We start from the raw sequence: 26773 nt of genomic DNA, 5'->3' as shown, positions 1-26773 counted from the left end.
AAATTATAGCACACTGTATAGCCGACGAATATAGGTACTTATTCATTAATTCTATCCCTTAATCTATGGTGAAGCGTGTTTAATAGATTCAGAATTATTTTAAATCGTTATATTGATATTCTTATCTTGGTACTCTATTACAATCATATATTAATAATAAAATCTATGTAAACTAATTACATGCACATTAACTTTATATATATACAGGTATTGTTAGGAATTTGCTATCGGTCTGTGCTGAATTCAAAGCTTCATTCTGTCTGACATTGACTTTTATTGATTGTTTTGTTTGGTCCAATTTGGTTGTTGTAGTCCAGGCCGGTTATCTGCAATATTTTCGACATTAAACGAATTCAGGTATGTTATTAAATAGAAATTGCCTAAGAAATTCATGGGTAAGTCATTTTACAATAATATTTGCCAGTTCCTTCCCAGTTTACTCATATTTCTCAGTCATAAATTTATCTATCTGAGAGTACTGACTGAAGTTGACAGGATGCACTGTAGTGGCCTATTGCTACCCAACTACCTAATTAGTGGGCATAGTAAATTTATGACAAATTATTAGTGAACCTAAGGTTTTAAGGCAGGAATAAAACTTAGTAAATAAATATGAGAAAATTAAAGATAAAACATTTTTTTGATTAAAAGTTGAGTTAACTTAAGAGCTGTTTAATTAAATTAGGCATAGGTCTTGTGTAACACAAGTTTAAAGCCTAGGCCTACTGAACATATTGCATGGCTTTTAAAGCAGACACCTATCTTAATCATGTCAAGTTTTGTTTAATAGATGTTTTGGCCTCGAAATTGGCTCTCAACTCAAAGAGATTTTCTGAGATTTTTTGTAGGCCTATTTTGTATGATCTTTTGTACCTAGATCATTGCTTTGGAAAGAAACTAACTTAAGAAACTTCCCAATTTAGCTTTAGGCCCTACCATGGGTGCCCACAGGAAACCTTTTTAGGGATGACATACCTGTTTCTTGCTCTTTTTCTCTCTCTCTCTCTCTCTCTCTCTCTCTCTCTCTCTTTGAATCACTTTCTTGATAAAAGGCACTCCCCATAAAAGTTAAAGTGTAGGGGCCTAAACTGTTTTACACCTAACTTAAAATGTTTTTTTTTTAAATACCGGTAGGCCCTAAGGTAGGCCTAATGGTTACACACTAGACGGAACTAAGTTACTTTTGGCTGTTAAGTTAGTCTAACGGTAAAATCTGGTATTATTTTTGGAAAACTTACTAAGCAGGATGGGCGAAATAGGGATGTAACAGATAAACCCCTTACCTAAGTTATAAAATTAAGAATCTTATGTTCTTTTTTATCAACTCTGTCCCTGAATCAAAATCTATAATATATTTTAAAATACCGGTAACCCTCTGACACCCAAAAAAATTCATGTCAGTGTTATTTAACTTAGGCCTACTAATGTTAGGCCCTAAGCCCATTAATTAAAATGTTGTCCATTCATGTTATTAAATTTTGGTAGTACTTAAGTATACTTCCAACCAATGTATTAACATAGACTAAGCAACACAAATAGACTCCTTATCCCATTGTAAATTTTGAAGCTTGTTTTTTTGTGTCTAGTTCATGTACGTCCACACTGATCACTGGGGTAGACAAAATTTTTTTTATATTATTTTAGGGTTATTTTCATGATTTGTGCTTTACTATTTGATTACCTGTATATAACTTTGAGACCAGTTATTGTTTATGATTAGCCTATATAGTTTTATTTGGTTAAATGAGGTTTTAAATGACTGAAATAACAAGAAACAAATTGTAAACAAAACACAACCTCTACAGTTGGACGTACAGAACCAACAATAAAATTGGCTTCAGCTGTTCCATAAGAATGACAAATCTACTAATGGAGTATGTTTTGGTATTACTTACTGGTACAGTTTTTGTTGTAGAAAATATGGCGGATAACAACAAGAATGGATACTTAACAGTTGCAACAAACTCCATGATTCAACAGCATCTTGCGGCACAGTCACAGCAGAAACTCAAAATGGACGAGCAACAAGTAAACTACAGCCTTAAAGTGCCCCAAGTTAACCACTCTCAGGAGTCTTTTACCATGGTTCCAGATGACGGGCTTGGCTACGACGATGGTGTCAGAGTACTCCGCTCTATTGGGACATGGTAAGCCTAATTCTCAAGCTGTTGCTGACTAGCTAAGTAAAAAATATAAAGTAGGCTATGAAACTATGCACTATAGAACTAAGTATGGCTATATGAGTAGGCTATGGTGTGGGTATATGAATTGCAAGGAGAGGGTAACTTTTGTAAAGGGCTCAGTTCTTAGTAGCCTAAAAAATATAGGTAATTCTGTTATTGGCGTCCATCAGAATTACCTATCCCGGAAGATGATTAAAATTTAGATAGGCCTAAAAATGTTTTATTTTACGCTATTTTAAACCTTGGTTTGACAGCTTATACTTAAAGGTGCATTAAAAAAAATGTGAATAATTTCTATTGTGGCCAATGGCATAGTGTAAATTGTTTGACTTAAAATTATATTTTTACTCTAAGTTACAATGTAGGCCTAAATATGTACGGTAGTGATTCTAGGTAGAAGTCCTAGATAAAATTCACTAATTTCACCTGGTCGGTTTTTCTGTTGAAAATTGATTTTACGGTGATAGTGAGAGACGGTGATGTCCAGAGAGCGTGGAAGATGTTCAAGATTTTCTCTTAACCTTGGAAGATGTGCATGATTTGGCCAAGACCGTGGTTGATGATCTCGATCTTGCCGTCACCGCAGATGTTTACGATTTCGCCCTGATTATGAGCGATGTTCTCAATGTTACTGGTGACCGTCAAAGTTGTTCATGTTTTCGCTGTGACCACTGAATATGTTATTCACGAAGATTATTATGGGTTTCACTCACCTTTATTTTTGTCTGTGATGTCCAGGACGATTCGTCAAAACACACATAAACACATATATATACATGACACAAAATCGTCCATGGCATCAAAAGTCCGACGTTTCGCGGAACTCAAAAAAACCTTCCTCTTCCTCAGGGTAGAAAAATACTATTTTTATTCCGCACGCGGGTCGAACGCCTAACCACGACTGCCGGATCAGCTGAGCTTGGAGGCAGGGGTAGGTGCATTGTCCATTGTTGATAAGCCATTCACGCTCCTGGCCTTATCTCGTAGTTGTTCTCGTTCATATTTAACAACGTTTAGGCTAAGTACACCTTACTGACATCCACCAACTTTACAAGGAGTCTGATTGGAGGAAACAAAATACGGCAGAGTTGCTTTTCATGGCAATAGAAGACAAGCCACTTTCACGACCATCGGTGGATGTCAGTACGGTGTACTTATACGTTGTTAAAGACGAACTAGAACAACTATGAGATAAGGCCAGGAGTGTGAATGGCTTATCAACAATGGACAATGCACCTACCCCCATCCGTCCTCCTCCAAGCTCAGCTGATCCGGCAGTTGTTAACCCATGGTTAAATGGCTTGATTTATTAGGGCTAGCGGTAGCGTACAAAATGTAAAAGCAGTTCTATCGGTGTAAGAGAGATTTAAAGTTTTTCTTACAAATCTTAGGCTACCGTAACTTATGCATCCTAGAGTTTTCAGTACCGTTAGGCCTATTATGTTATTTCACTAACTTTTGTACATACAATTTCCCCTAACACAAGCAATAGACATTAGCACCTGGAAACATTTAATCAAACGTGAAACTTATTTCAAATCAAGATTTCGATTGTGCAATAAGTCACCTTTTAGTATCCAAAGACAAAGATTAACAAAGTAAGCCTACTTGAGATGTTTGATTTACCCTTTGAAGCTGTTATTTTTTTAATCAAAATTGTCTGAGAAATTGTTAGTCCACAAAAATGTTATTTCAGGGCTCCAGATTACTCGAGCAGCTCTAGTTCACAAAGTTACCAGCCTGAAAACTCCTATAATGAAGTGAAAAAGGCCTCGCCATCTACCAACGCTTCCCAGACTCAGACCTACCAGATGTCACTGCAGAAGCCCAAGCCCAAGGTGGAGAATAACAATAAGAGCTTCACCTGCACCGAGTGTGGGAAAGGCTTGGCTAGGAAAGATAAACTTGTAAGTTAATTTATTTATTTGTAAAAAAGCTTTTTGTTCTATGTGAAATATTTGGTCTTTGGGAGACTATCACTTCATTGAACTGGTGAAAATACTGGATTTAGGTTTGGGATGCGTTGCAGTAATCTATAAAAACGTCAGCTGGTGCTTTTGCAGATTCAATAATGCCGTTATGTTCCTAAGAAGGAGTCTACTTTGATCCTAGAACCCTACATAAAGTAGTAAATTCTTTATAATATTCTAGTATTTCTAGTAAACTGTTTTTGAAGCCTTGTTTGGATGATGATAAAGTTAAAAAATAAGACTGGTACATGGAAATATATTTCCATTGTCTATTTTCTCGTTGAACTTGAAGTTCTTGTCAAGTTACAAATTTTACAGTTTTCCTGACTTATCTTTAAGTCCAGCTTGAACTTGTCCAGTTGCGATGCGGATCAGCAGAAATTTATTGTTAAAGGGGTTTTACTTAATTGTAGGTGATACACATGAGGATCCACACTGGTGAGAAACCTTACGTGTGCGAAGTTTGTAAGAAGGCGTTCTCCCGACGAGACAAGCTGGTGATACACATGAACAAACTGAAGCATCTGACTCCATCGAACCTGGCCCCACTGTCCAAGCGTGTGCCAGACTCCCGCCCACCGCAGCCTCAGCACACTCTGGTGGCACCTAGGAAGGAGATGAAGGACGAGAGCACTTCCATGTCTCCCCCGCCACCTCCCCCACCTCACCCTTCCGTTATGGTGAGTTTTGCGTTTTTTTCTTATGTTAGGTTCAATGCTAGTTTGAGACATGCCGACAATATTATCACTGTGGTTACCAGAAAACCATTTGACTCGTGTTATAGTATTTCACTGGAGTTGAGGTTAAAATTATAATATTTTGGATTTAGAACATATTAGGCCTATACCTTGGAGAAGTGCAGGCACTGAACAAACAATAATTCACCCTGGTAGAGAGTTTACAAGATTACTGGGACTGTGATGGCTGTTGCCAACTATGCAGTGTTGCCACATATCTCTAGTTTATTGACAACTATCTACAAAACATATATTTATATACGCTCAAAAATACATATACTGTATACACACACTAGGCCTGTTATGCATTTTAGCTAGCTGCTGAACAGGTGTGTCTTAGGTAGTGGTTGGTGGTAGGGGGGGAGGTTCTGGAGCTGGTTTAATACCGGAATGCCAGTTCCCACCTTCTTAACATGGTTCCATAACCGTAACATCGAGAATTTCTTTGACAGTCAAGGCAAAATTGTAACCATCAACATTCCTTCACCATAAACTAACGCTGATAGCAAATTTGTGTATATCTTACGTAGTCACAGTGACATCGTCGTCTCCAACCATTGTGGCAAAATCGTCAATTTTCATATGAGCAAACATTTACAGCGATCCCAGAAACACTGTGTACTGTACCTAGGCCTACTGCTCTGTTGGGACAATTGTTGGCCTCACCTGACCTGAAAACATTGCAAAACCCACCAGACCTCCTAGTAAATAGTCCTAGACCCATATTTGACAACTGGATTTGTTGACCGGAAAAGTGGGAAATATCGTGTGAATGATAGGGATTTTGTATCCAACCTGTTTTCATAAGTAAATGCCTAAGCAGATAAATTTGCACCCGATGGTTGAGGAGTGCCGGATAAGGCTTTAAGTTGAACTCAGCTTATAGGTATTTAGTAGGTATTATTTTTGTAACCCTATGCCCTACTATTCTTACAAATCAGAGTTACAACTAACCGTAGTTTGATTATGTTGCAGCCCCTGGATACAACTACGTACTGCGGCCCGTTTCCTCAGCCAGACCAGAGCTACTGTCTGATGTGTCATCAGTCCTTCACCAATAGGGACCAGTTTATGTTCCATCTGCGTACACACTTCCGCACCCCTGACTCCACACAAGTCTGCTCCTAAGTGACTCAGTATCATCACCTAGACATGCTAAACGTATCGAGCTATGTCTGTATTAGCTTTAAACTATCCTGCCGACTAAAGCCCACCCTGGAAGATGGTTAGCTGTAGTTAGCCGTTTGTTTGCTATAGTTAAGGACTTGGAGGTAAAATTTGAGCGTGGAAGTTAGTTTCTTAGTTGTTAATGAATCTTGTCAATGTGAAGATGCTTACATCACAATAAGGTAACAAAATAGGATTTTATCATTGCTGATTCTGGTACAAGGAACTAAGGTAATATCAGTTGATGGGATGAAACATCTCATAATTTAGCTTTATATAAAGCTTAGAATTTCTAAGTGCCAAGATTTTTGTTTCATGACACTTTTTAGTATTTAGTGTCTGAATAGCCATAAAGGTTTGTCAATTGACAATTAATTTATGTCTTTGCAAATGCCATTGAAACTAATATGAACAGTCGTAGCTTTAAATATTGTAAGGTTTTGTGTTGAAACAAGTGGCACACAACAAAGATGGCATGGATCCAGAGGAAACTTGTATGTAGAAAGTTCAGGTTGTAGTAGGCCTATGTGCCGCTAGTGGGGCTGTGATCACATTTGGTACATTAACACATGCACTCAGCACAGTATGGAGAGATAACGAATAATTGGGACAAGACTAGTTTTGAGGGCAAGAGGAGCAAAGAGAGATTTTCTTACGGTGTGATATTTCTGGGACCTACATCTTGTAGAGATCTGAATCTAAAATTTATGTGTATACATTATTAACTGCAATACAGAATTTACTCTACTGAAATTGATTCTCATTATTATTTATATTTACTTCTTTTTAAAATTTATTTCCAAACTGTTGATATCAGAAACATATGTTAATCACCCGAAATTAAGGAAAAATTGAGAATGTTCATCACTCTAGCTTGTTCCTATACAGCTCAGTTTTTATTATTTCCCTTGATGTCAAGGTTCCTGTACAAGAAATACAGTTCAGTGAAAATAAAGACTTTTTAAGTACTAAAATATCGACACTTGGAACATTGCTACTTGGTTTCTCATTACGTTGACTGACTAAACAAACAACCGAGTTGTATTAGCAGCAGCTGTAACTAAATTTAAGATTCAATCATTGAATCCAGCACACCAAATTTGAACTCAAACCTCTTCACAAGAGCTGTAAGGTTTGATTCAAAGTTGACACATCCCGAATTGCACTTGAATGTTTCCTCTGGATCATTCCTCTTTGTGTCGAGGAGTGATTGAAAATCACGGAATGTATCAAAGTTTTTGGAATTTTGAAGATTGGCAAATCCATTAAAATATTTTAAATAGGTTAATGGTATTTTTCTTACATTAGTGTTTTTATTGGATGGCAAATATGAGACTGACATATTTTTGAAAAAGTATCTTTCTAATAAGTAGTAGATTTAGTATGGAGAATCAAATATTTGTAATATTTTCATGATGAGCGACAGAATCCAAATTAACAAAATGTAAAACTATTCTAAACTATGATAACTGTTAACAAGAAATGAATACAAGATACAATAACATGTGCCTACAAAAGTATTATTCGAAAGTTTTATGCAATTTTCAATGTAACTTTTGAAAAGAGGTTAAATTTCTGGTGTGTACTGGTTATGTAATTTACTGTGTTTGTATTAGAAGTAAAAACAAATAAAACATGTATAGATGTAGCAACAGTCAACATTCAATGCAAACATTACTGTCACAAAACAATAACAAAAGACAACAATTTCTGTACTTGTAGATGATTAGATTTTGTCAAGACCAGATCGTTTACTGCCACTTAATCATAAATTCAAGACCAATATTAAGCGTAGTTATTGTAAATAGAAAAACCTCAGGAATCATATTAAATATATCATATTTTATCAGCCCCTAGTGTAAGTTGTAACGATTCTAGAGTTTTGTGTAGATTATATTTGTGTGGAATATTTTGTAAATAAAGGAGTAATTTTGTGAAATCTACCCAAGTATCAAAATAGATGTGAAGTATTATCTCATAACATATCTGATCTAGCAGCTTAGAAATATTTTTTGAACGTGTAATAATATTTTTGCACAACTGATGTTAACACTCTAATGTGGTACATGACTTAAAAATTCACTCCCAGAAATAAGTTGTTTAACTAGCAGTGTTACACTGTTATTATATATTTTTTACTGATTCCAAGACTAAGGTTTTATTTTTTACTGATATTATATGGAGATCAAATAAAATATTTTGTTAGTTATCAGGGTAAAAATAAGGCTAGAATGAGTTCATGGCAATATTACTGTAAGGGAAAATATAAATTCAAAGGTTGTCATGAGTTTCATTCTATATGCAATGCACAGTGTTCACTGTCACTGGTACAAATATGAATGACGGACTATTGTTTGTATTAGATTTATTAAGTTTTACCAAACTTAATAACATGTTAATAACTTGTTTGTATTGGGTATCTAAACTAACAATGGACAAACTACAGGGTGGCCGAAAAGTTCCTTTACACAAAAAGCAGTGGCTACTTGTCGGATTTGGACCGGTCCGGTTGAGTCCTCCAAAATGCAGAACAATGTTTCCTTTGTTTTTAAATGGAGGTGGCTACACTTGTCTCCTCAGCTCAGCTCCAAACCGATTCGACACAGAACAATCCTCCAGGGAGCATTCTTCTGCATTTTGGCGGAAGCGATTGGGGCGGACCGGAGCTGATTTGACAAGTATAGCCACCACTTCCAGCGGGACCGGACCAAATTAATCGGACAAGTGTAGCCCTAGCTTATTGGAGGATGTAGTACACTGTTATAAACACGTGAGTAGTTACGGAACTAGAGAGGGAGTTAGTGAGTAGTGGGGGGAGAGAATGAAGCCTCGCTCTCCCTTCCCCCACCACCGCTTTGGCCCTAGAACACCAATTGAATTAATTTATCGTTAGTGTAAAGGGACTTCTTGGCAACCCTGTACAGTGTATATTGCAAACTGTGTAGAACATTTCATGGTCTAATGAATTCATTCTAGCCTTATTTGGTAGTCTTGTAGGTTAAGTTGTATGTAATATTTCGGACCAATCAACGTTCGTTGAACACTAGTCATTTGTTTAGTAAGAAGTAGAATCTGCTAGCAATCCATTTCAAATCTCGCCTTTTTTATAAAGTTTACATACTTACCCGCCTTAAGAGTAATGGTTTCTGGCCTTAGATAATTTTAGCCTTAGATTTTGTACTCAGGTTCCTAGGGTGTACAAAAAAAAGCCAAATTGTGTAGTTTTATTTTTGTGATATTTTTTTGTCTCTGTGTGTAAACTCTAATTTTAAAACTCTTAGCCTAGCTGTTGTAGTTTAGTGCACATTTACGTAGAAAGTAAATCTTATTTTAAGGATTCAACTTGCTGAATCACAGCCATAATTCATTGATTTTATTACACATATTTTTACACTGTTTTGTTGTTTTCCTCATCTTACACAAAATATACAGGGTGATTGGTACTCAGTGTGACAAAAATTTTTTGGTGTAAGTACAAAGTAAATGAAGTGTGATGATGCATATAACATGTTCCAAGTCTAAAAATTAGCTTCCCAAAGAATTATTTTATGTTTTTCAAAAATAACCATGTTTTTAAACTTAATACAGCTATTTCTCCATTACCTGTAGATGGATTTGAGTAGATAATGTCATTTTCGTGTTCTACATTAAATTTAAAATAAGAATAATACTAAATGACAGAGGATCAGTTATAAAAACTCCATTGTAAATAGATTCAAAGATAAAAATTAAGATGTTTGATGAAAACTTAAAAACATTGGTCAGTTGCATTTGTTCACACCCTGTATACAAGAAAGTGTCGGAATATGTTAAAAACTGCGCCATTTTATAAGCTTTCCAACCATATGCTACACTATTGAGGTTTGCATATTTTTTTGTTTGTTTTAGTGGTTTGAATTCCAGTAAACAGGGAACATTTTTACTGTTTTACTGTTCAAACTGAAACAAAAATACAACTTTTGCTTATAAATGCCGACTTTCTATGTTTTAAACGTTAAAGACACCATGCTTTGTAGTCTTCAAACCACTAAAGTGTACATAAGCAGACATAAAGCTCAATGGTGTAGCATATGGTTGGAAAGCTTATAAAATGGCACAGTTTTTAACATATCCCGACACTTTCTTGTATACGGGGTGTGAACAAATGCAATTGACCAATGTTTTTAAGTTTTTATCAAACATCTTAATTTTTATCTTTGAATCTATTTACAAGGGAGTTTTTACAACTGACCCCCCGTCATTTTGTACTATTCTTATTCAAAATTTAATGTAGAACACGAAAATGACATTATCTACTCAAATCCATCTACAGGTAATGGAGTAATAGCTGTATTAAGTTTAAAAACATGGTTATTTTTGAAAAACATAAAATAATTCTTTGGGAAGCTAATTTTTAGACTTGGAACATTTGATATGCATCATCATACTGCATTTACTTTGTACTTACGCCAAAAAATTTTTGTCACACTGAGTACTAATCACCCTGTATAAAGTTTTTAGAGTCTTTTTCAGTTTTGCTAAAAACACTTTCATTTTTTACGACCAATGCTTTAAAGAACCAAATTCAAACCTTCTGAATTCTTCTGAAAAATTGTATCTGTGTTATATTTGTTGTGGCTGCTAACAATTCAGTTTCTATCAGGACGATAAGATGATCTCGTTTGAAAAAAAACTTTTGATACATAGGTGACTTAAAACTATAGAAGTAAAATACACCATTTTTTTTTTAGTAGGTAATTCATGTTATATATTTAATGGTGAAATTTAGTTTCTATAAAAATAGTTCAAGGTTTATAAAATATAAATTTTTTGTTTTGTTTATCAGAATTTGTCAGTATAACTAATTTAAGTCTTCCTGTTGTGTAAGCACAAGTTTATTTTTGCAATCATTAACAATGCAATATTTTTTTAGCATTTAAAATTTGTTTGAATAATAGAGAAAAGTTGGTTACAAGTTGAAATAAGTTGGTTTAAGTCAGTGTAGGCTATCCATCTATTACCTAAGGTAATTTTTTTTGTCTTTTGATTTTTTTATGGTCATTCAGTGTTGGTTATTCAAGATACAGTAGTTTCTTCTATTAGCTTAATATGATTTCAGTAGAACCTCGATAATAATTCTTTTATAGGAATTATCAAATAATACTTGTTAACAAGGTAGACTTCTTATTGAGGTTTGCCATTACATGTGTCCAGGACAGATACAAAATCAAAGGTATTTGAAAACGACGCTTGTTATCAAGAATGACTTGCCGCTGTGGGTCTTGTTTTTGAGGTTCTTAAGAATTTACTTTTTTTGTTCATTTTTAAAAAGTGCTTCTGTAAAATTGATGAAATCATTATTTAGATCCTAATACGACAGTATTACTTACAAGTATTATTTATATAAAACACATTTAAAGAGAGGTCTTCTGTGGAACCTCTGACCATGATGTATTTTAGAAGTAGAAGTTTATGTTGTAACATATTCTATGCACCTTACAGATAGTATCAGAGATTAGTATTGTATACTTTCTGCAAAGATAAAACAGTATTTCTTATCATTCGTGTAATTGTCTGTCAAAGTGAAATAAATAATGTAAATAGTATACAAAGACTTATAATTAACCTTTTACAAAATTTTTGGCCTTTTATGTAGTTTTATGGTGGTTTTCTGGAAATCCAGTGAAGTAATGAAACAATCAATAGAATCTGAAGAACGGCTCAGTTTTTTTCTGAATCAATTGACTTTTTCAGAACCTCCTATAGGTAACTTATTCATCTATTCCCAGTGGGGGTCCCAGGATTTCATTTTGGGGGTGGGGATGACCCCCGGGGAGTCAGGGGGGTATGGAATATCCCCAGAAAAAAGGGAGGTCGGGCCCCCCCCCAGAAAAAATGTGGAATTTAAAGCCTTAAACATATTTTTATAAGTATTCTAGCTCTAAAATATGCTCAAGCTAATAGTATTTGTGTTAGGACTTCACCCCAGCCTTTGGTGTCATCCTCATCTCAAATAATTAATTGTTAGTAAGGTGCTGATGACCAACTTGCTTTGAAACGGTTTTCAATGTAAATAATTGATTTACATAGATTACAGAAATTTGTGTTAGCTAAACAATATAAAATATTTCTGGGGGGGGGATATATCACTACCATTCCCTCTCCCTGGGACGCCACTGTATTCCTAAATATAACTCTCTTGATAAGGGTTCATTCTTTTGGTTGGAAAATGTTTCGGTTAGCAAATTACAATATAAAAAAACATTACATACTCAACTACCCCTAAGAACCAAAATATTTGTTGTCTTAAAGTGGTAAACCACGTGACCACACCAGGAAAATACCCCCGCCGCAGCAAACCTGCAGACTAAGCAAATTTCAACTTGTATGATTACATTTTTACTCAAAAATTTCCATAAATAAGATATAAAATGTATTCCCAATTTAAATAACATTAGATTTAACGAGTGCTTAGGTTTGCTGCTACTGGGAAGGTAAAAAGTGTTTTTTGACCATAAGTCAATACTATAGGATGAAATAAAAAAAATTCCAAAATTTTATCTATATCCATAAACAAGTAAATTACAACAGTTTTAATTTTCTCCATAAGAATAACATGGGAATTTTAAATTAAACTATTTTTGAATGTTCTCCGTGACCGTTAGGCATATAACAGCGCTTCAATAGTACTAAATTATTTCGTTTTTTAAGCTCTACAAAATGGTTTAAAAAGAAATTGCAAAATTTTTAGTTTTTAGGGTCAAAAATGGGAAAACTCTATTTTTACCCCATAAAACCCCCCATAAACCCTCGTTCCCATGGTCCGATTATGCTGGTTCCCGAACTCGTTTGAATAAACGTAGGTTTACACGTTTTTACCAGATTTCATCAAAATCTGAATATTTTTGCTCGAGTTATCGCGCTAACGGACATACATATATTTATATATGAATTTGAACGGATGGTGTTTTTGGCCTCTAGGGACCTCAAAACGAAAAATTAAATCTGTCCCGGGTCTAGGTCTCACCATGAGTACTACGGTAATAGCTTATTCCCTATATGGGAAATTCGCTAAAAGGTTGAGCAGCACTGCTATAGACTGGTCTAGTCTAGATTCAAATCATCCAATGTACTACTGAATGTATATGAATGATGGTCCCAGTATCTTTACCACTAAATTAATGCAGTTTCCATATAAATAATAGATTAATAAGACAAGAACACTGCTTTATTTTACAAGATGGGTAGACTTCGGTAACTGTTGTCAAAAACAACCGAATGAAAATATTGATAAGATCCGATAGTTTACAAACTAACAATTTTTGTTTTTCATGATGGGTTAGCCTCTGGATCAAGATCATGCCAAATACATCGATCTCTAGAGATCGATGGCCAAATATAATTATGGAAGCATGATAAAATTCACAATGTTTACCTTTGTGTTGACATTTCAACGTAAACAATCAGAATTGCCAAATGCTTATATTTTACAATTTCAGACAGCAGATCCAAACAAATTAAATATAATATTTTACATACAATATGTGGTAGGTTTAAGTATATTTATTCTAAAACTCTGTCATAGATTATTTTTTTCATTTTATTTATTATTAGATTCTAAAACCATTGCTTTATCAACCCAGGCTCTGCTTTCAATTTACCAAAAGTTGCTAAGTTAAATAATGCTATTGGCATATTTTCATGTCAACAATAGGACAATTACAATGAAGGTTATAACAATTACTACTTGTATAAATTAGGAGTTTTTTGCTAATTTCCCTATAGGGAAGTAGCTATTGGTAAGACCTAGACCCGGGACCGATTTACTTTTTAATTTTGATGTCCCCAGAGGCCAAAAACACCATTCGTTCATATTTATGTTTCGTTCCAAGTTTGATTAATCAAATAGTTACGTGAAAGCGGTAACTTGAGTAATTTTTGTCCGATTTTGATGAAATTTGGTTTAAAGGTTTAAGGCAGGATAAACTTGAATGAGTTCGCGAACCAACATGATCGGAGTTGCCAAAAACCAGCATGGAACCAGGGTTTTATAGGGTAAAAATTGGGTTTTCTCATTTTTGACCCTTAAAACACAAAATTTACCAATTTCTCCTTAGACCTTTTTAAAAAGCTTAAAATACTAATAATTTAGTATATCAAAGTGTTTTTATACAATATACACGGTAACAGAGAAAATTAAAAAAATTGTAAATTTAAAAATGCCCATGTTATTCTTATGAAAAATATTTTAAAATGTTGTAGTTTGCTTGTTTATGGATATTTTGATCAAACTTGGAAAATGTATTTATTTAATACTATTTTACTAAAAACACACTTTATTAGTTTCCTTGTCGCAGCAAACCTTGGTACTCGTTAAACCTAATGTTATTTAAATAGATGTGATAGAAAATCAATTCAGACGAATGGAAATTCACTTTGTAGGCAGGTTTGCTGCGGTGGGGGTGTATTTGTTTATAAATTTGAACTACTGTACTTAACAAGTGTTCGTAGTAGTAAATTTTCCCGTTGCGAAGCACGGTTACAGCAGCTAGTCAATTATGAAACTATTCCAAACTAAACCCAACCAAACTTGCTGATTTTTATTATTAACTTTCACTGGAACCAGTAATATTAAACAAGATGATTAACTGTTTAGACATTTTATTCAAATAGCTATAGATTATTGGCTTAAAATACCTACTTTGTATGGTCGCCATTTAATAGGTAAGAAAGTATTAAAGTATTAAAGTAAGGTAAGGGTTTTCAACTAATAGTCCTCCTTAGTAGTTTTCGAGTAAAACTCTAAAGCAATAAAAATCCGCAGTAAAATGTTCACAATTAATAACTTTCAGGAAGGCATCCTTCCCTTCACGTATAAAAGTATTCAATCAATATGCCAGTCAACCAACAAATCCTGTAGCCTTAATTCTTTTTGTCTATGCTATTACGCGCACGCCGCACGTTCGCTGCGATGTCCTTCGTTCAACACGCATCCTGGTAGTTCTTCCGCTCGCCGCTAGGTACCGCAGCGTCGCTACAGGCTAATAATAGCCGCGAACTAAGAATGTTTAATCTTGCATAATAAATTATCGCATTAAGTATTGTTGATGGTTTTTTCGTAGCGAGCTTCCCTTTATAATAACGAATCGTAATATATCTGATTTTAGGAGATTGAAAAAGGTTTGGTTGTTTTAAAACGTATTTCAAACTTGTTCCCAGACGCTTGGAAACAGACTCTTGTAGTTCGAATATATACCGTGACTTTTCCTCACACCGCCGGGAGTGAGTGCTCTAACGGCACACGAAGCATTGATCGCTAAATTCGCGGATCTGCTTAAAGTAGTGTTAAAGAGCGTTCTAGCAGCTCGAATTGACTCTCGATGCCATGACGCTCGATCGAGTTGATTCCGCAGCTTCTCGAACCGCGCAATTCTCAAATTCACGGCTTTGTAGAAAATTCGGTCACTCCCATTGAGAGGCACCCTAGAATGGGTCTGCCATTCTTTTGCTTTAGTTTTCAAATCATCATTTTAAATTGAGATTAAATTTTAATTAAAAATGATAGCCTACATATTAGACAAGGGTGGTCTTGTGATTTAATTTTATAAATATTTTTTAGGCTAATTTATCCCATAGATAATAAAATAAGATGCACAGACTATAGAGGTATCATGGACATTTAGACGCAGGGCCGATTTACTTTTTCATTTTTATGTCTTAAGGTTAACTTAGCCAAATTAACCAAATACAATCAGCGTTAAACTTGTCAGAAATAAACTAAAATCACAAATTGATATTGCCTTGAAGTTATACATGTTTCCGAACCTAAAAAGATCCAGTCCATTTAAAAATTCATTATAAATAATTATTTTTTGTTGATATTATTGGTTTTTTTGTAAGTGTAATTTGGCTTTACAGTTTATCGTTTGGAAATTTGTTGACGATTGATTATCTAATTGTTGAATTTTGTCAAAAATGGGGGTTCCTGAAAGAGTTTGGTTATTTAAAATACTAAAATAAACTTAAAAAACTAAAATATTTTAAATAGCCAAATTTCTTTAAGAAATCCCATTTACTGTAGTATTTGATGGATATAAGCTACTGTAGGGCCTACTCGTTAAACCTGTTGTTATTAAAATTAGGGAAAATCTGACACGTTTAAGGAAATATTTTGATTGAAATCCGCCAATTCTGCAGGTTTGCTGTGATGGGAGTATTTTTTAGTTTTCTGAGATAGTGTAGGCTACGCTCATCGATATATCGATGGCTACGCCTTTCTAACGGGGTACCTATTTTCCTATTGACCAATGACTTTGTAACATTTTGTTGAAAAGGGCAAATATGCTCATCCTACCTACATTGAACTCATATATTTTTTGTCTTTGTAATTTTACATCTATTTATCTAAAAAGAAGAGGCGTTGTCTAATATCTGTTTATACGAGAAACGCAAAAACTACTGAATCAATTTCATTTAAATTTCACAAATACATTGCTAAACTAACGAGGCTTGACACTACAGATAACCCACTCTGGCCATCCACGGCCCCATGTAGGGAAACACCAAGTAATCGCGTTGTTTTATTTTACTTGTCGCATGACCAAGGCCGGAGCCTGTGATCTAAATAATATTGAATACATTAGCATTAGCATGACATAACCTAGCGATGACGCCGCATAGCCTTGTCTCGGGGCGTCTCCAACGATGTAACAATAACGATGTAACGACCTGATCAGGTCTACAAAGTTAAGCTTTGAGAATAATTATTTGTGTAACTAGTGGGCAGTCTGAACTCGTGTTACACGTTATATTTTTCATACAGTTACCTACTATAAATCTAAATAATATAAATCATTAGTCTTTCAAACACTGTACAACACGTTTTGAAGTTAGGTTAAATCCAAACATTGAACGAAATGGGAAACGAGCACCAGCTGATCGTAGTCGTTATATATTTCAGTGTTGCCAACTTATTTTCAAGCGTACACGGATTAACGTGCATAATAAAAGCACGCTGTTTTGTGTTGTCAGGAATACTGGTTTGCGCCAAAGTAAAAACTGTGCGCCAAAGTAAGGCTTTCCGTACTATCTGTGCAAGGAAGCCCACTTTGTCGGGTGACAGGACATTTTTTTATAATAAATTACCTTAACTGATGAACCAGCTGATGATAGTCAGTTACAAAGCTACAGTAGGTACAAAGATCATCTCACAACATTCTAAACTCACCCTTCACCCTTATTTGGGTTAAAACACGCACCTTGGCGGCACCCCATTTCAAATACAATCGCAACTATTCAGTATCGATGCATGACGTAGGTCTGTACAAGGGCCCTTAAAGTTTAAATCAGTTTCATTTTTAGTTTATACCATTTTTATTAAACCCTCGTTAACCAAATAAAACGATCTAATAAAAAAAAAAACTAATCCCCTATTTGTATAACCAAACAGTAAAGCACAAATCATGAAATTAACCCTAAGATAATAGAAACAAAGTTTCGTCGACACTAACGACCATTGTCACTGAACATGAACTAGACACGAAACACGAGCTTCAACATTTACAATGGGTTGAGAAGTCGGCTGTACATAGCTTTTATGATCTACCTGATTCTACTCATTTGATAATTCAATTTTACTCATATCGTAAGCGCCGTCTAAAAACGACAATCTGCTTGCCAAAAAAATCTAAAAAGGAATAAATCGATGAATCCGATACCCCTGAGCTGGGGTGGATGTTCTGTGGTCAATGGCCGACCGGTTGACATTGACTGGTGGTATATATACGGAGATACCACATAACAGCTACTCCTATACCTCCACCTCTACTGCGCATCATGGCCTCGCCCGTGCTCCTGTTCAAGGTAAGCGTTCTGCGTATCTCTAAACATTGACTATGAACAGTAGACATGTTATCTATGAGTTGTAGCTAGGGGGTTATTCTAATAGAACATTATTGAATGTGCCACCATAGATAAACCCATAGACAATAGAGTAATAAATCATACCGTAGTCCCTTAGATTAAACATAGTCCCTTAGATAAAACATAGTCCCTTAGTAGCTTTCCCATCCTTATGGAACAGCTGAAACCAATTTTATTGTTGGTTCTGTCCGGTTTTCTGTAGATGTCGTGTTTTGCTTGCAATTTGTTTCTTGTTATTTCAGTAATTTAAAACCTCGTTTAACCAAATAAAACTATCTAATCATAAACAATAGCTCGTCCACTAGCTAAATAACCAAACAGTAAGACACAAATAATGAGAAACTAATCCTAAAATAATCGAAACAAATTGTAAACAAAACACGACATCTACAGAAAATCGGACAGAACTAACAATAAAATTGGCTTCAGCTGTTCCATAAGGATGGGAAATCTACTAAGGGAGTTTTTTACGGAAAGGTAAGTACTGTATATAAATTGTAAAAAATGTTTGTTGTAACATAAAAAGGGATAGGCCTATAGCACCTTCCTGAATTACCTCTCTCCTATTACCACTCTTAAGAGCTGTATAGTCAATGTATATACTATCTTTTTAACTCTTTTTACAAATGATCTTTTTAACTTTTACGACGAAACTTAAGTAGAGTCTCGTTCAATACCCCAACGTTGTATTATTCTTATTGTAAATTTTGTGAGGATTTCAAAAATAATCTTTATTTTAACAATATTTGTCTTTCTAACATAGTAATAAACGATTTTCATAAAACAAACCATAAAAAAAATTGAATTAATCTTTTATTTCTTTACCATTTGAGTTGGGAACCTCAAATAGGCGTCATTCAATCACTATTATGATGTAGTTTGATGGATGAATTTATTTTACACTTATTACCAGCCATCCTGTATGTATAGTAAAGGGAGCATATATTCACGACAGTCAAATCTGGAAGAAGTTTCCGTTTCTTTACGTTTCTTAAACTAACTAAAATAAGCGTGTCAATGCCGATGAAAAGGAATTTGGGGATTCGCTTCGACAACTGGGAAACTGACCCTAACCAGTGTCAAAGTACTTATAAATCAGTCGATGATTAGTTTTTTAACAGTATTTGAACAGTAAACAGTACTTACTCACAAACAATTACATTTTTTTGTCTTTAGTACATTTAAAACTCTGGAAGGAATGCAATTATTTATTGAAAATTAAGAACAAAACTATCCTGACACATTAAAAAACTCATTCTTAGTTTGTTTTAATATAAGAATAATTTCTTGTACATCTGAAAATTTTAGGGATTTATGTCCCTATAAGCCACTAGTTTTCTTTTAAATTGTCTCGTTTAAAAATGTGTCGTATTCGTGAGAAATCGGTAAACGGCACCAGGGCATCAGCGCTATCAATCGGTGGCTTAATTAAACCATGTTTCATTTCAAAACTGGCGACAACTTATGTGGTAATGTAACTTCTAATTTTATCCATAGTCAGCAAGGGTAATAATTCTTACTGCTTTACTCAATATTTATTTGAATTAATCTTATGTGTAAACAATAATATGCCACAATTTGAGGTATAAGGATCGTGTTATAATGAGAAAAGGTACAGATATAAAATTAGATTTAAAAATTACAAATTATTTGGAAGAACCCGTCATACGCAGGAATATAGTAACCCGTCAAACTTTAATAAAGTAATATAAACCTAACGGGTCCGCGGAATTGGCTAACTCTGGAACTCGCTAACCCCATGTTAAATGCCCTATCTTCAAATTTGGTCGATGAGAGGAACTCGCTAACTTGTTCGGTTTTGGAATTGGCTAACTCCGGAACCCGCTAACCCGCTCTAGAGCCGGGTTAGCGAATTCCGTCCTCGTACGGAAGTCGCTAACTCGGTCCCTCGGCGGAACTCGCTAACTCCCAATCAGAAGCCTCGCGGGCCGTCCAATGGGAGCCAAGCACGAATATTTTTGGCCAGTGTTGCCGAAAGTGTAGTACCTATATCGTATCGGCACCATAGTGTCGTATCCTACGATTAATTAGGAGTAAGAGCAACGTAGTCGATAAAATAAATATATTTAGAAGTATGTTTAACCACAGAGAAGTTCTTATGATTATTAGGGTGGAAAATGCATTATAGTCTTACCATAGACTAACCAACACAAGTAAACTTTACATCCCATTGTAAACTTTGAAGCTCTTTTTTCGTGTCTAGTTCATGTCCGGTGACACTGATCGCTAGTGTCGACAAAATTGTGTTTCTATTATTTTATAGTTAACTTCATGATTTGTTCCTTACTGTTTGGTTATATAACTAGGGAACGTGTTATTAGTTGTGATTAGAACGTTTTATTTGGTTAAACGAGGTTTTAAATTACTGAAAACAAGAAACAATTGTAAACAAAACACGACCTCTAAAGACAGTGCACCGGACAGAACTAACAATACAACTGTCTTCAGATAATCCATAAGGATGAGAAATGTACTAATATAAGGGAGTATGTTTTATATGTTTTCTTTTTATATGATTTCTTACTTAAATAGTAGCTTATTGGTATGAAAAAGATAAAAATTCACATTTAATTTGGATCTATTACATGTTATGAAATATCTATTTTCGTAGTCCGCCATTTGTTTATATTATTCGAATAAATACCATTTTGTGAACTTCTGCAAATAAAATTTTTGAGTTCGTATTTTATATATTGGGCTTGTAGTAACCTTAAATCATAAATCATAATAAAATATACACGTTAAACGTCATTACAGAATTACATTGTAGTGGTTATGTATTTTTAAATAGAGCTATTGAATTTAAATAAATATTTATCAATACATTATAAAGTGGTAGGCCTAATGTATTCATGGATTGCAATAAAGGTTAGTCTATGCATAAATACAACTTGTAAATTTCTTTTATCGTAGGCTATTAGTGTAGAACCCGGGTCATCCTCTTAATTTTGTTGAATTAATATTAATTTTACGTCTTTCAGTAGGCTTACTTTTTAAAAGTCTGGAGTTTTTTTTCCAGGCTGGTTCTATTTTATCCAAAAACAAAGCTATTGTCTATTGTGTAGCTCAGTACTGGGGAACGGTGAACCGAGCAATGGCTTGGTATAGTTTATATCGTTTGTGAAAGCAATATAAAGGACACCCGGAAACCCAACACTCAAATCAGGAAAATCCGTCAATAAGTTTATTAAAAATCGTGAATTAAAATAACCCTGTCACGTTTTATTATATGAATATTATATCTTCTCCTATTTTTTACTAGTGGTGCTTAGGTGTACAATCTAAAAACTGTTTTAAAACATGTAACATTATTGCTAAAAAATTCAACACATTTTAGAATTAGGCAACTATTTACTAGTAGGCCTACAATGCTTTGGTTCAAACTATTAGGCCTAGATAAAAACTTAGTCTATTTGTCATCATTGTACACGTAAGTTGGACGGACGGTTCAACGACGAACATTTAATTTAAAATCTATGAATTAATTATGAAAGTTACGATGGTTGATGATTGTATTAATTAATGGTTTTGGTTTATTACGACATTACAATTAAATCTGTTTTCCGTGTTTAAGAACTTGCGTGTATTTTAGCTTAATTTCGTAGAGGTTTAATAATTTATTACCAATTAAACTAAATTTTGAATATTTTTCATATTCTATTATTTTATTTTATACTGATGGCATTTATATTTAAGATCGAAATCATAAACATTTAACTGGCCATTGTACAGTTTAATAAAAAACACGTTTTCATGATTTTTTAATTGTCTTTTAATTACTTTGGGCTAGTTATCTGTTAAAAGTGGAATTGATAACAAAAAACAATAACATTTACTGTATCTTTATAGACACTGACATTTTTAAATACGGCAGTGTACGATTATTTTGTCGTACAAGGTTGGCAACGCTCCGAGCAGTGGGCGCGGCCGGGTTAGCGACTTCCAGAGTTAGCGAATTCCGCCGCGAGACAAAATCGAGTTAGCGGGTTCCGGAGTTAGCCAATTCCTGACTGAGACGGTTAGCCAGTTCCAGAGTTAGCCAGTTCCGCCACACGACCGAGTTAGCGAGTTCCTGAGTTAGCCAATTCCTACGTCTCAACCTAACCAGTAAAGTGCATCGCCTTTTATTTGGCACAAGCTGTCGCCAAACATAGCTGTAACACAAGATGCCAATATGGATTTGAAGGGGAATTGCATTATTGAAATACTGCACGCAATAGATTCGAATCAGAACTCTAGTAGTATTGTTAAACTTTGTTTTAAATATTGATTTTCAATTTATGTTTAATAACAGCTCAATCGGAGTTTTATTTGCAATTAAAGATAGTATACAATAGTTTACACGGGTCATTTTTGCTTTAAAATAATTAAAAAGTCAATTTACAGGTCTATTTGTTAAACGCTTTAATATTTGTTAAGCACAGCTTGCAACGCTCACAGCATGTTGTGAGCTACAACGGCTGCAAACACTTTTTGTTTGCCAACATGCTCAAAACATTTTGCTTGCGTTTCCGTTTAACATTTTACTTCAACATTGTGGTGAGTTTAGCTCACAACAATGTTTTGAGCGTAAAATGTTTAATGAAAACGGGGCTTAAGTAGGGTAAATTGAACTACCTGATAAGACGAGTTTATTTTTCACTAGCTGCAGTACCCGTGCTTGAAATGGAATAAAAATGCTTTTTTATTTAGGCGAACTTACGAACTTTCTTGTAGTTTACCTCTATTACCATAGACGAAAAGAATTAAATATAGACCGTCAGCCGTGCTGCGGTTAGCATAGGAACTGGATTCGTGGGTTCTGGCGTCCACCGCTGGGAGCGTAAACGTAACTACATGGTGCTCCCAGCGGTGGACGCCAGAACCTAAGCTAATCGCAGCACGGCTGACGGTCTATATTTCATTCTTTTTGGCTATGTTAATAGAGGTAAACTATAAGAAAGTTTTAAGTTTTTTCCTCACAGCAACAAATAAAATAATGTTCTGTATCAACTACCCTCTGTAACAGACTCTCTTGTGTCTTCTGTTGGCGACGACGGTGGCGCTCGCCGCTGACGAAGAGAGCGACAACGGCCAGTACAACCCCGACCTCTACGAGAAGCCCTACGAGACGCCTGAGAACGAGGAGCCTACGGAAGCAACAGAGGAGGCTTCTGAACCTTCTGAGGAGGCCCCCGCCCCAGAGGCCCCCGCTGCCCCCGCCCCACTGCCGGAAGTAGTCGCAGCATCCCCGCCAGTATCAGTAGCACCATTCCCATACCCTCTCCTGTACCAATACAACCCCTATGTCTACTCTGCCCCACACTTCTTCAGACCTGCATTATTCCCAACCGGTGTCCTATAGGTTCATCAGATCGGTTCAAGAGATGAAACTTGTAAAATGTAAATTCAACTTTCCTGTGACCCTAGGTATCCAGTGAGTTGTAAATATTTAGGTTATACTGTGATAATGTAGGTAATAAACTTTTGTATTGAAATATCGTGTTTAATCGCGTAACCTTCCTTTGCAGTTCTAGCGCTATTTAACAGAAGATGTTTAGTTGCAATCAAACTTAACATGAGTATGGTTACTAACTAGACGTTCCATAGTTGATATTGTAAACTAATTTTTAAATCAATAATTTTAATTCATGTGGATAAATACCTACACACACCATGTCTAAAGCAGCCATATTCATTTCTCATTGACTATAGATTCACTACGTGGTCAGTATTTAGTCCTTAAACTACCCCTCAAAGCATCCAGAATTAAGTGATTGTACCTTCTGAGGTGTTTGGTTTCTATTTGAAGCTATGTAACCATTATGCATTGGGATTACTCACTCTGAAATAACCTACATAATGTTTTTGATCATTGGCTAACGAAGACTTAAGTCATATTAAAGCCAGAACTTTCATTGGGGTTTCCAAAGAAAATTAATTTCACATAACAATAAAAACCATGTCCCGGAACTCACTTAACACCCATTGGGGGAAAGATTAATCTCAATTAGCCATTGGGTAGTCAAGGTAAAATATGTTGACTTGATAACATCATCTCAAGGGATGGATGATGAAAGATAAAAAAGAAAATACGTGTAATGTGAAGGTTTGCACGCGAAGGTAAATAAAAGACGAATCTTGAAGTTTTCCCTCGTAGGAAGGTTCTAAGTGAAACCATCAACTTAACAAAGATCAGCTGTTTTTGTACAGGCTAGGAGAAAAGACTAACTAGAATTATTACCAAAGATCAGCTGTTGCTGTACAGGCTAGTATAAAAGATTAACTAGAATCATTAACAAAGATCATCTGTTGTTGTACAGGCTAGTAGAAGAGATTTTTTTTTTTAACAAGTATTTATTTACAATCTATTCAACACGAGAATAATAAGTAAATTCAATAACCATTTTAACATGGGTTAGTTACACTCCATCAAGTGCACTAACATACAAAAACTTTTAAAAAGTTTAACTAAAAACGATTTGGAAGGTCTATTGGATTAACTCTTTTGAGCCTATATGTAGCTTCACTATTGTCGAGGAGGTTAACAGCCAGGAAATTTGGATGGGTTTCTAATTTTCTTTGGTATTTTTCACTTCGTTTCTTTATTCCTTCTTTAACATAGGGTAATTTCGTATCTTGATTAATTACTTTATTTGTGACAAACCAAGGTGATTGTAAAATTTTTCTCAGTGTTTTCGATTGAAACCTTTGAACTATTTCTATGTTTGAGTTGGAAGTGGTTCCCCAGATTTGAATACCGTAGGTCCAAATAGGTTTCAATATAATTTTGTATAAAAGTAATTTATTTTCAACAGATAATTTTGAATTTCGACCAATGAGCCAATTTAGTTTGTTTGTTTTTAAATTTAAATGAAGTCGTTTGTTCCAAATGTGTGAATGCCATGTAAGCCGTCTGTCGAGATGCATACCAAGGTACTTAACTTCGTTGGATTGTGGAAGCATGACATTATTCAATGTTACTGGGGGACAAGTTCTTGTAGACATAGTAAATGTAACTTGAACGGATTTTGTTTCATTTACTTTAATTTTCCAATTCTGTAGCCACTGAGACAAATCATCTAATGCAGCCTGAAGGTTTGATGATGCCAGAATAGGATCCTGATTTGATGATAAAAAAGCAGTGTCGTCTGCAAATGTTGCAACCGTAATACCCTGAGTACTTGGAAGGTCATAAGTGAACAAAATATACAAAATAGGTCCAAGAACACTGCCTTGTGGTACACCTGATTCAATTTCATGCACATCTGAAACTATATCTTGATATTTAATTTGAAAAAAGCGTTTGGACAAATACGATTTCAACACTCCATAGTATGTATGGGGCAACAAAGTTTTAATTTTGAACAATAATCCTGTGTGCCAGACTTTATCAAACGCCTGGGCTACGTCCAAAAAAGCAGATGAACAAAAACGTTTATTTTCAAGATCTTCCTTGATTACCTACATTCACTATTCTATGCACTTGCTCAATGGTAGAATGCCTTCGGCGGAATCCAAACTGATGGGAAGGCAACAATTCTTTTTCATCAATTATAATTTGGAGTCTTTTTAAGAAAAGTTTTTCAAAAACTTTGGAAACCACAGGAAGAAGAGATATAGGCCGATACGAGGATGCTTGATTTAAAGGTTTACCAGGTTTCGGAGTATCAACAATTTGTGAAACCTTCCACTGTATTGGGAAGTATTCAAGGCGTAAAACTGCATTGAAAAGTACTGTAAGGAAAACTATTCCTTTTCTAGGAAGCTCTTTCAACACTTTACCTGTTATCAGATCATAACCGGGGGCTTTTTTGCCGTTTAAATCGTCTTTTATTACTTTAGCTACTTCAGATGGTGTGAACAATTTTATTGGTAAATCAAGTTGATTTGGAGAATCAAGGAATTCCAAAATTTCTTGCTCAACATTTGAATTTATATTATATGGCTTGAACACTTCCTTGAAGTATGAAGCAAATACATCTGCTTTCTCGATGTTGTTTTTGGCCCAAGAACCGTCTTCTTTTAGAATAGGTGGAATGAAAATTTGTGGACGTTTTAAGTTTTCTGTAACTTTCCAAAGGGAGTAGTCACTAGCTTCAGATGGAGAAAGGTTTGATGTGAAATCTTGAAATCTGTCATTGTTTAATTTAAACAGTAACCTTTTCAGTTGTTGAGTGGCCCTGTTTAGATTTCTTTTATCCGTCTGGTCTCTAGAGTTTTGCCATATTCTACGGAGTCGGCGTTTTTCGGCTATTTTCCTATTAATTTCAATTGGATAGTGTATTCCTGATTTTAAATTATGTTTATTTTGGTCTGGAGTTGCTCTCCAAGCGGAGTCTTGAACTGTTTTGTTGAAATGTTCAACAGCAAGATTTAAATCTTCTTCGCTCTTCAAACACACAGAAATCTTTAAATTTTGATCAATTAATTCACGAAAATAATTCCAATCTGTATTTTTGTTGCACAAATGTGGTGGAATAGGTTTGAATATAACATTTGAAGCGATCGTTAAAATTACAGGTGAGTGGTCTGAGGAAAGGTCCAGAGATTGCTCCATTGTCACAAAATCTCGGGATACACCTTTTGTAACAAAAAAATCAAGAAGGTCTGGTATTTTTTGACGATTAGAGGGCCAATATGTCGGTTCACCTGTCGATAGAGTATCAAGGTTCCGTTCTTGGATTGACTGCAATAGTTGTCGACCCCTAGGAGTTGCCAGACGGGAGCCCCATGTAGGATGTTTGGCATTGTAGTCTCCTCCTGACAAAAATTTACAGCCTAAAGTGCAGAAGAAATCATTAAACTGTTGGCG

General features: G+C 35.0%; 2 protein-coding genes across 2 annotated transcripts; both read left to right on the top strand.

Moving 5' to 3' along the window:
• Positions 1-312: 312 nt before the first annotated feature.
• Positions 313-6126, top strand: LOC128990945 (zinc finger protein 182-like). The gene is made up of 5 exons (XM_054413616.1): positions 313-357; positions 1916-2147; positions 3880-4090; positions 4567-4833; positions 5866-6126. The coding sequence occupies exons 2-5, from the start codon at positions 1921-1923 to the stop codon at positions 6016-6018; spliced, it is 858 nt and encodes a 285-aa protein (XP_054269591.1). The 5' UTR covers positions 313-357; positions 1916-1920; the 3' UTR covers positions 6019-6126.
• An 11711-nt stretch (positions 6127-17837) lies between these two features.
• LOC128990543 (proline-rich protein 27-like) lies at positions 17838-23456 on the top strand. Its single transcript, XM_054412952.1, has 2 exons — positions 17838-17898; positions 22988-23456. The coding sequence occupies exons 1-2, from the start codon at positions 17872-17874 to the stop codon at positions 23321-23323; spliced, it is 363 nt and encodes a 120-aa protein (XP_054268927.1). The 5' UTR covers positions 17838-17871; the 3' UTR covers positions 23324-23456.
• Positions 23457-26773: the final 3317 nt, after the last annotated feature.

Source organism: Macrosteles quadrilineatus, unplaced genomic scaffold, assembly GCF_028750875.1.
Source record: "Macrosteles quadrilineatus isolate MER2022 unplaced genomic scaffold, UCM_ALF_1.0 Scaffold_3__2_contigs__length_128488019, whole genome shotgun sequence".
Taxonomy (NCBI): Eukaryota; Metazoa; Arthropoda; class Insecta; order Hemiptera; family Cicadellidae; genus Macrosteles; species Macrosteles quadrilineatus.
The sequence above is the reverse complement of the archived record's forward strand: the minus strand, read 5'-3'. Positions and strand labels throughout refer to the sequence as shown.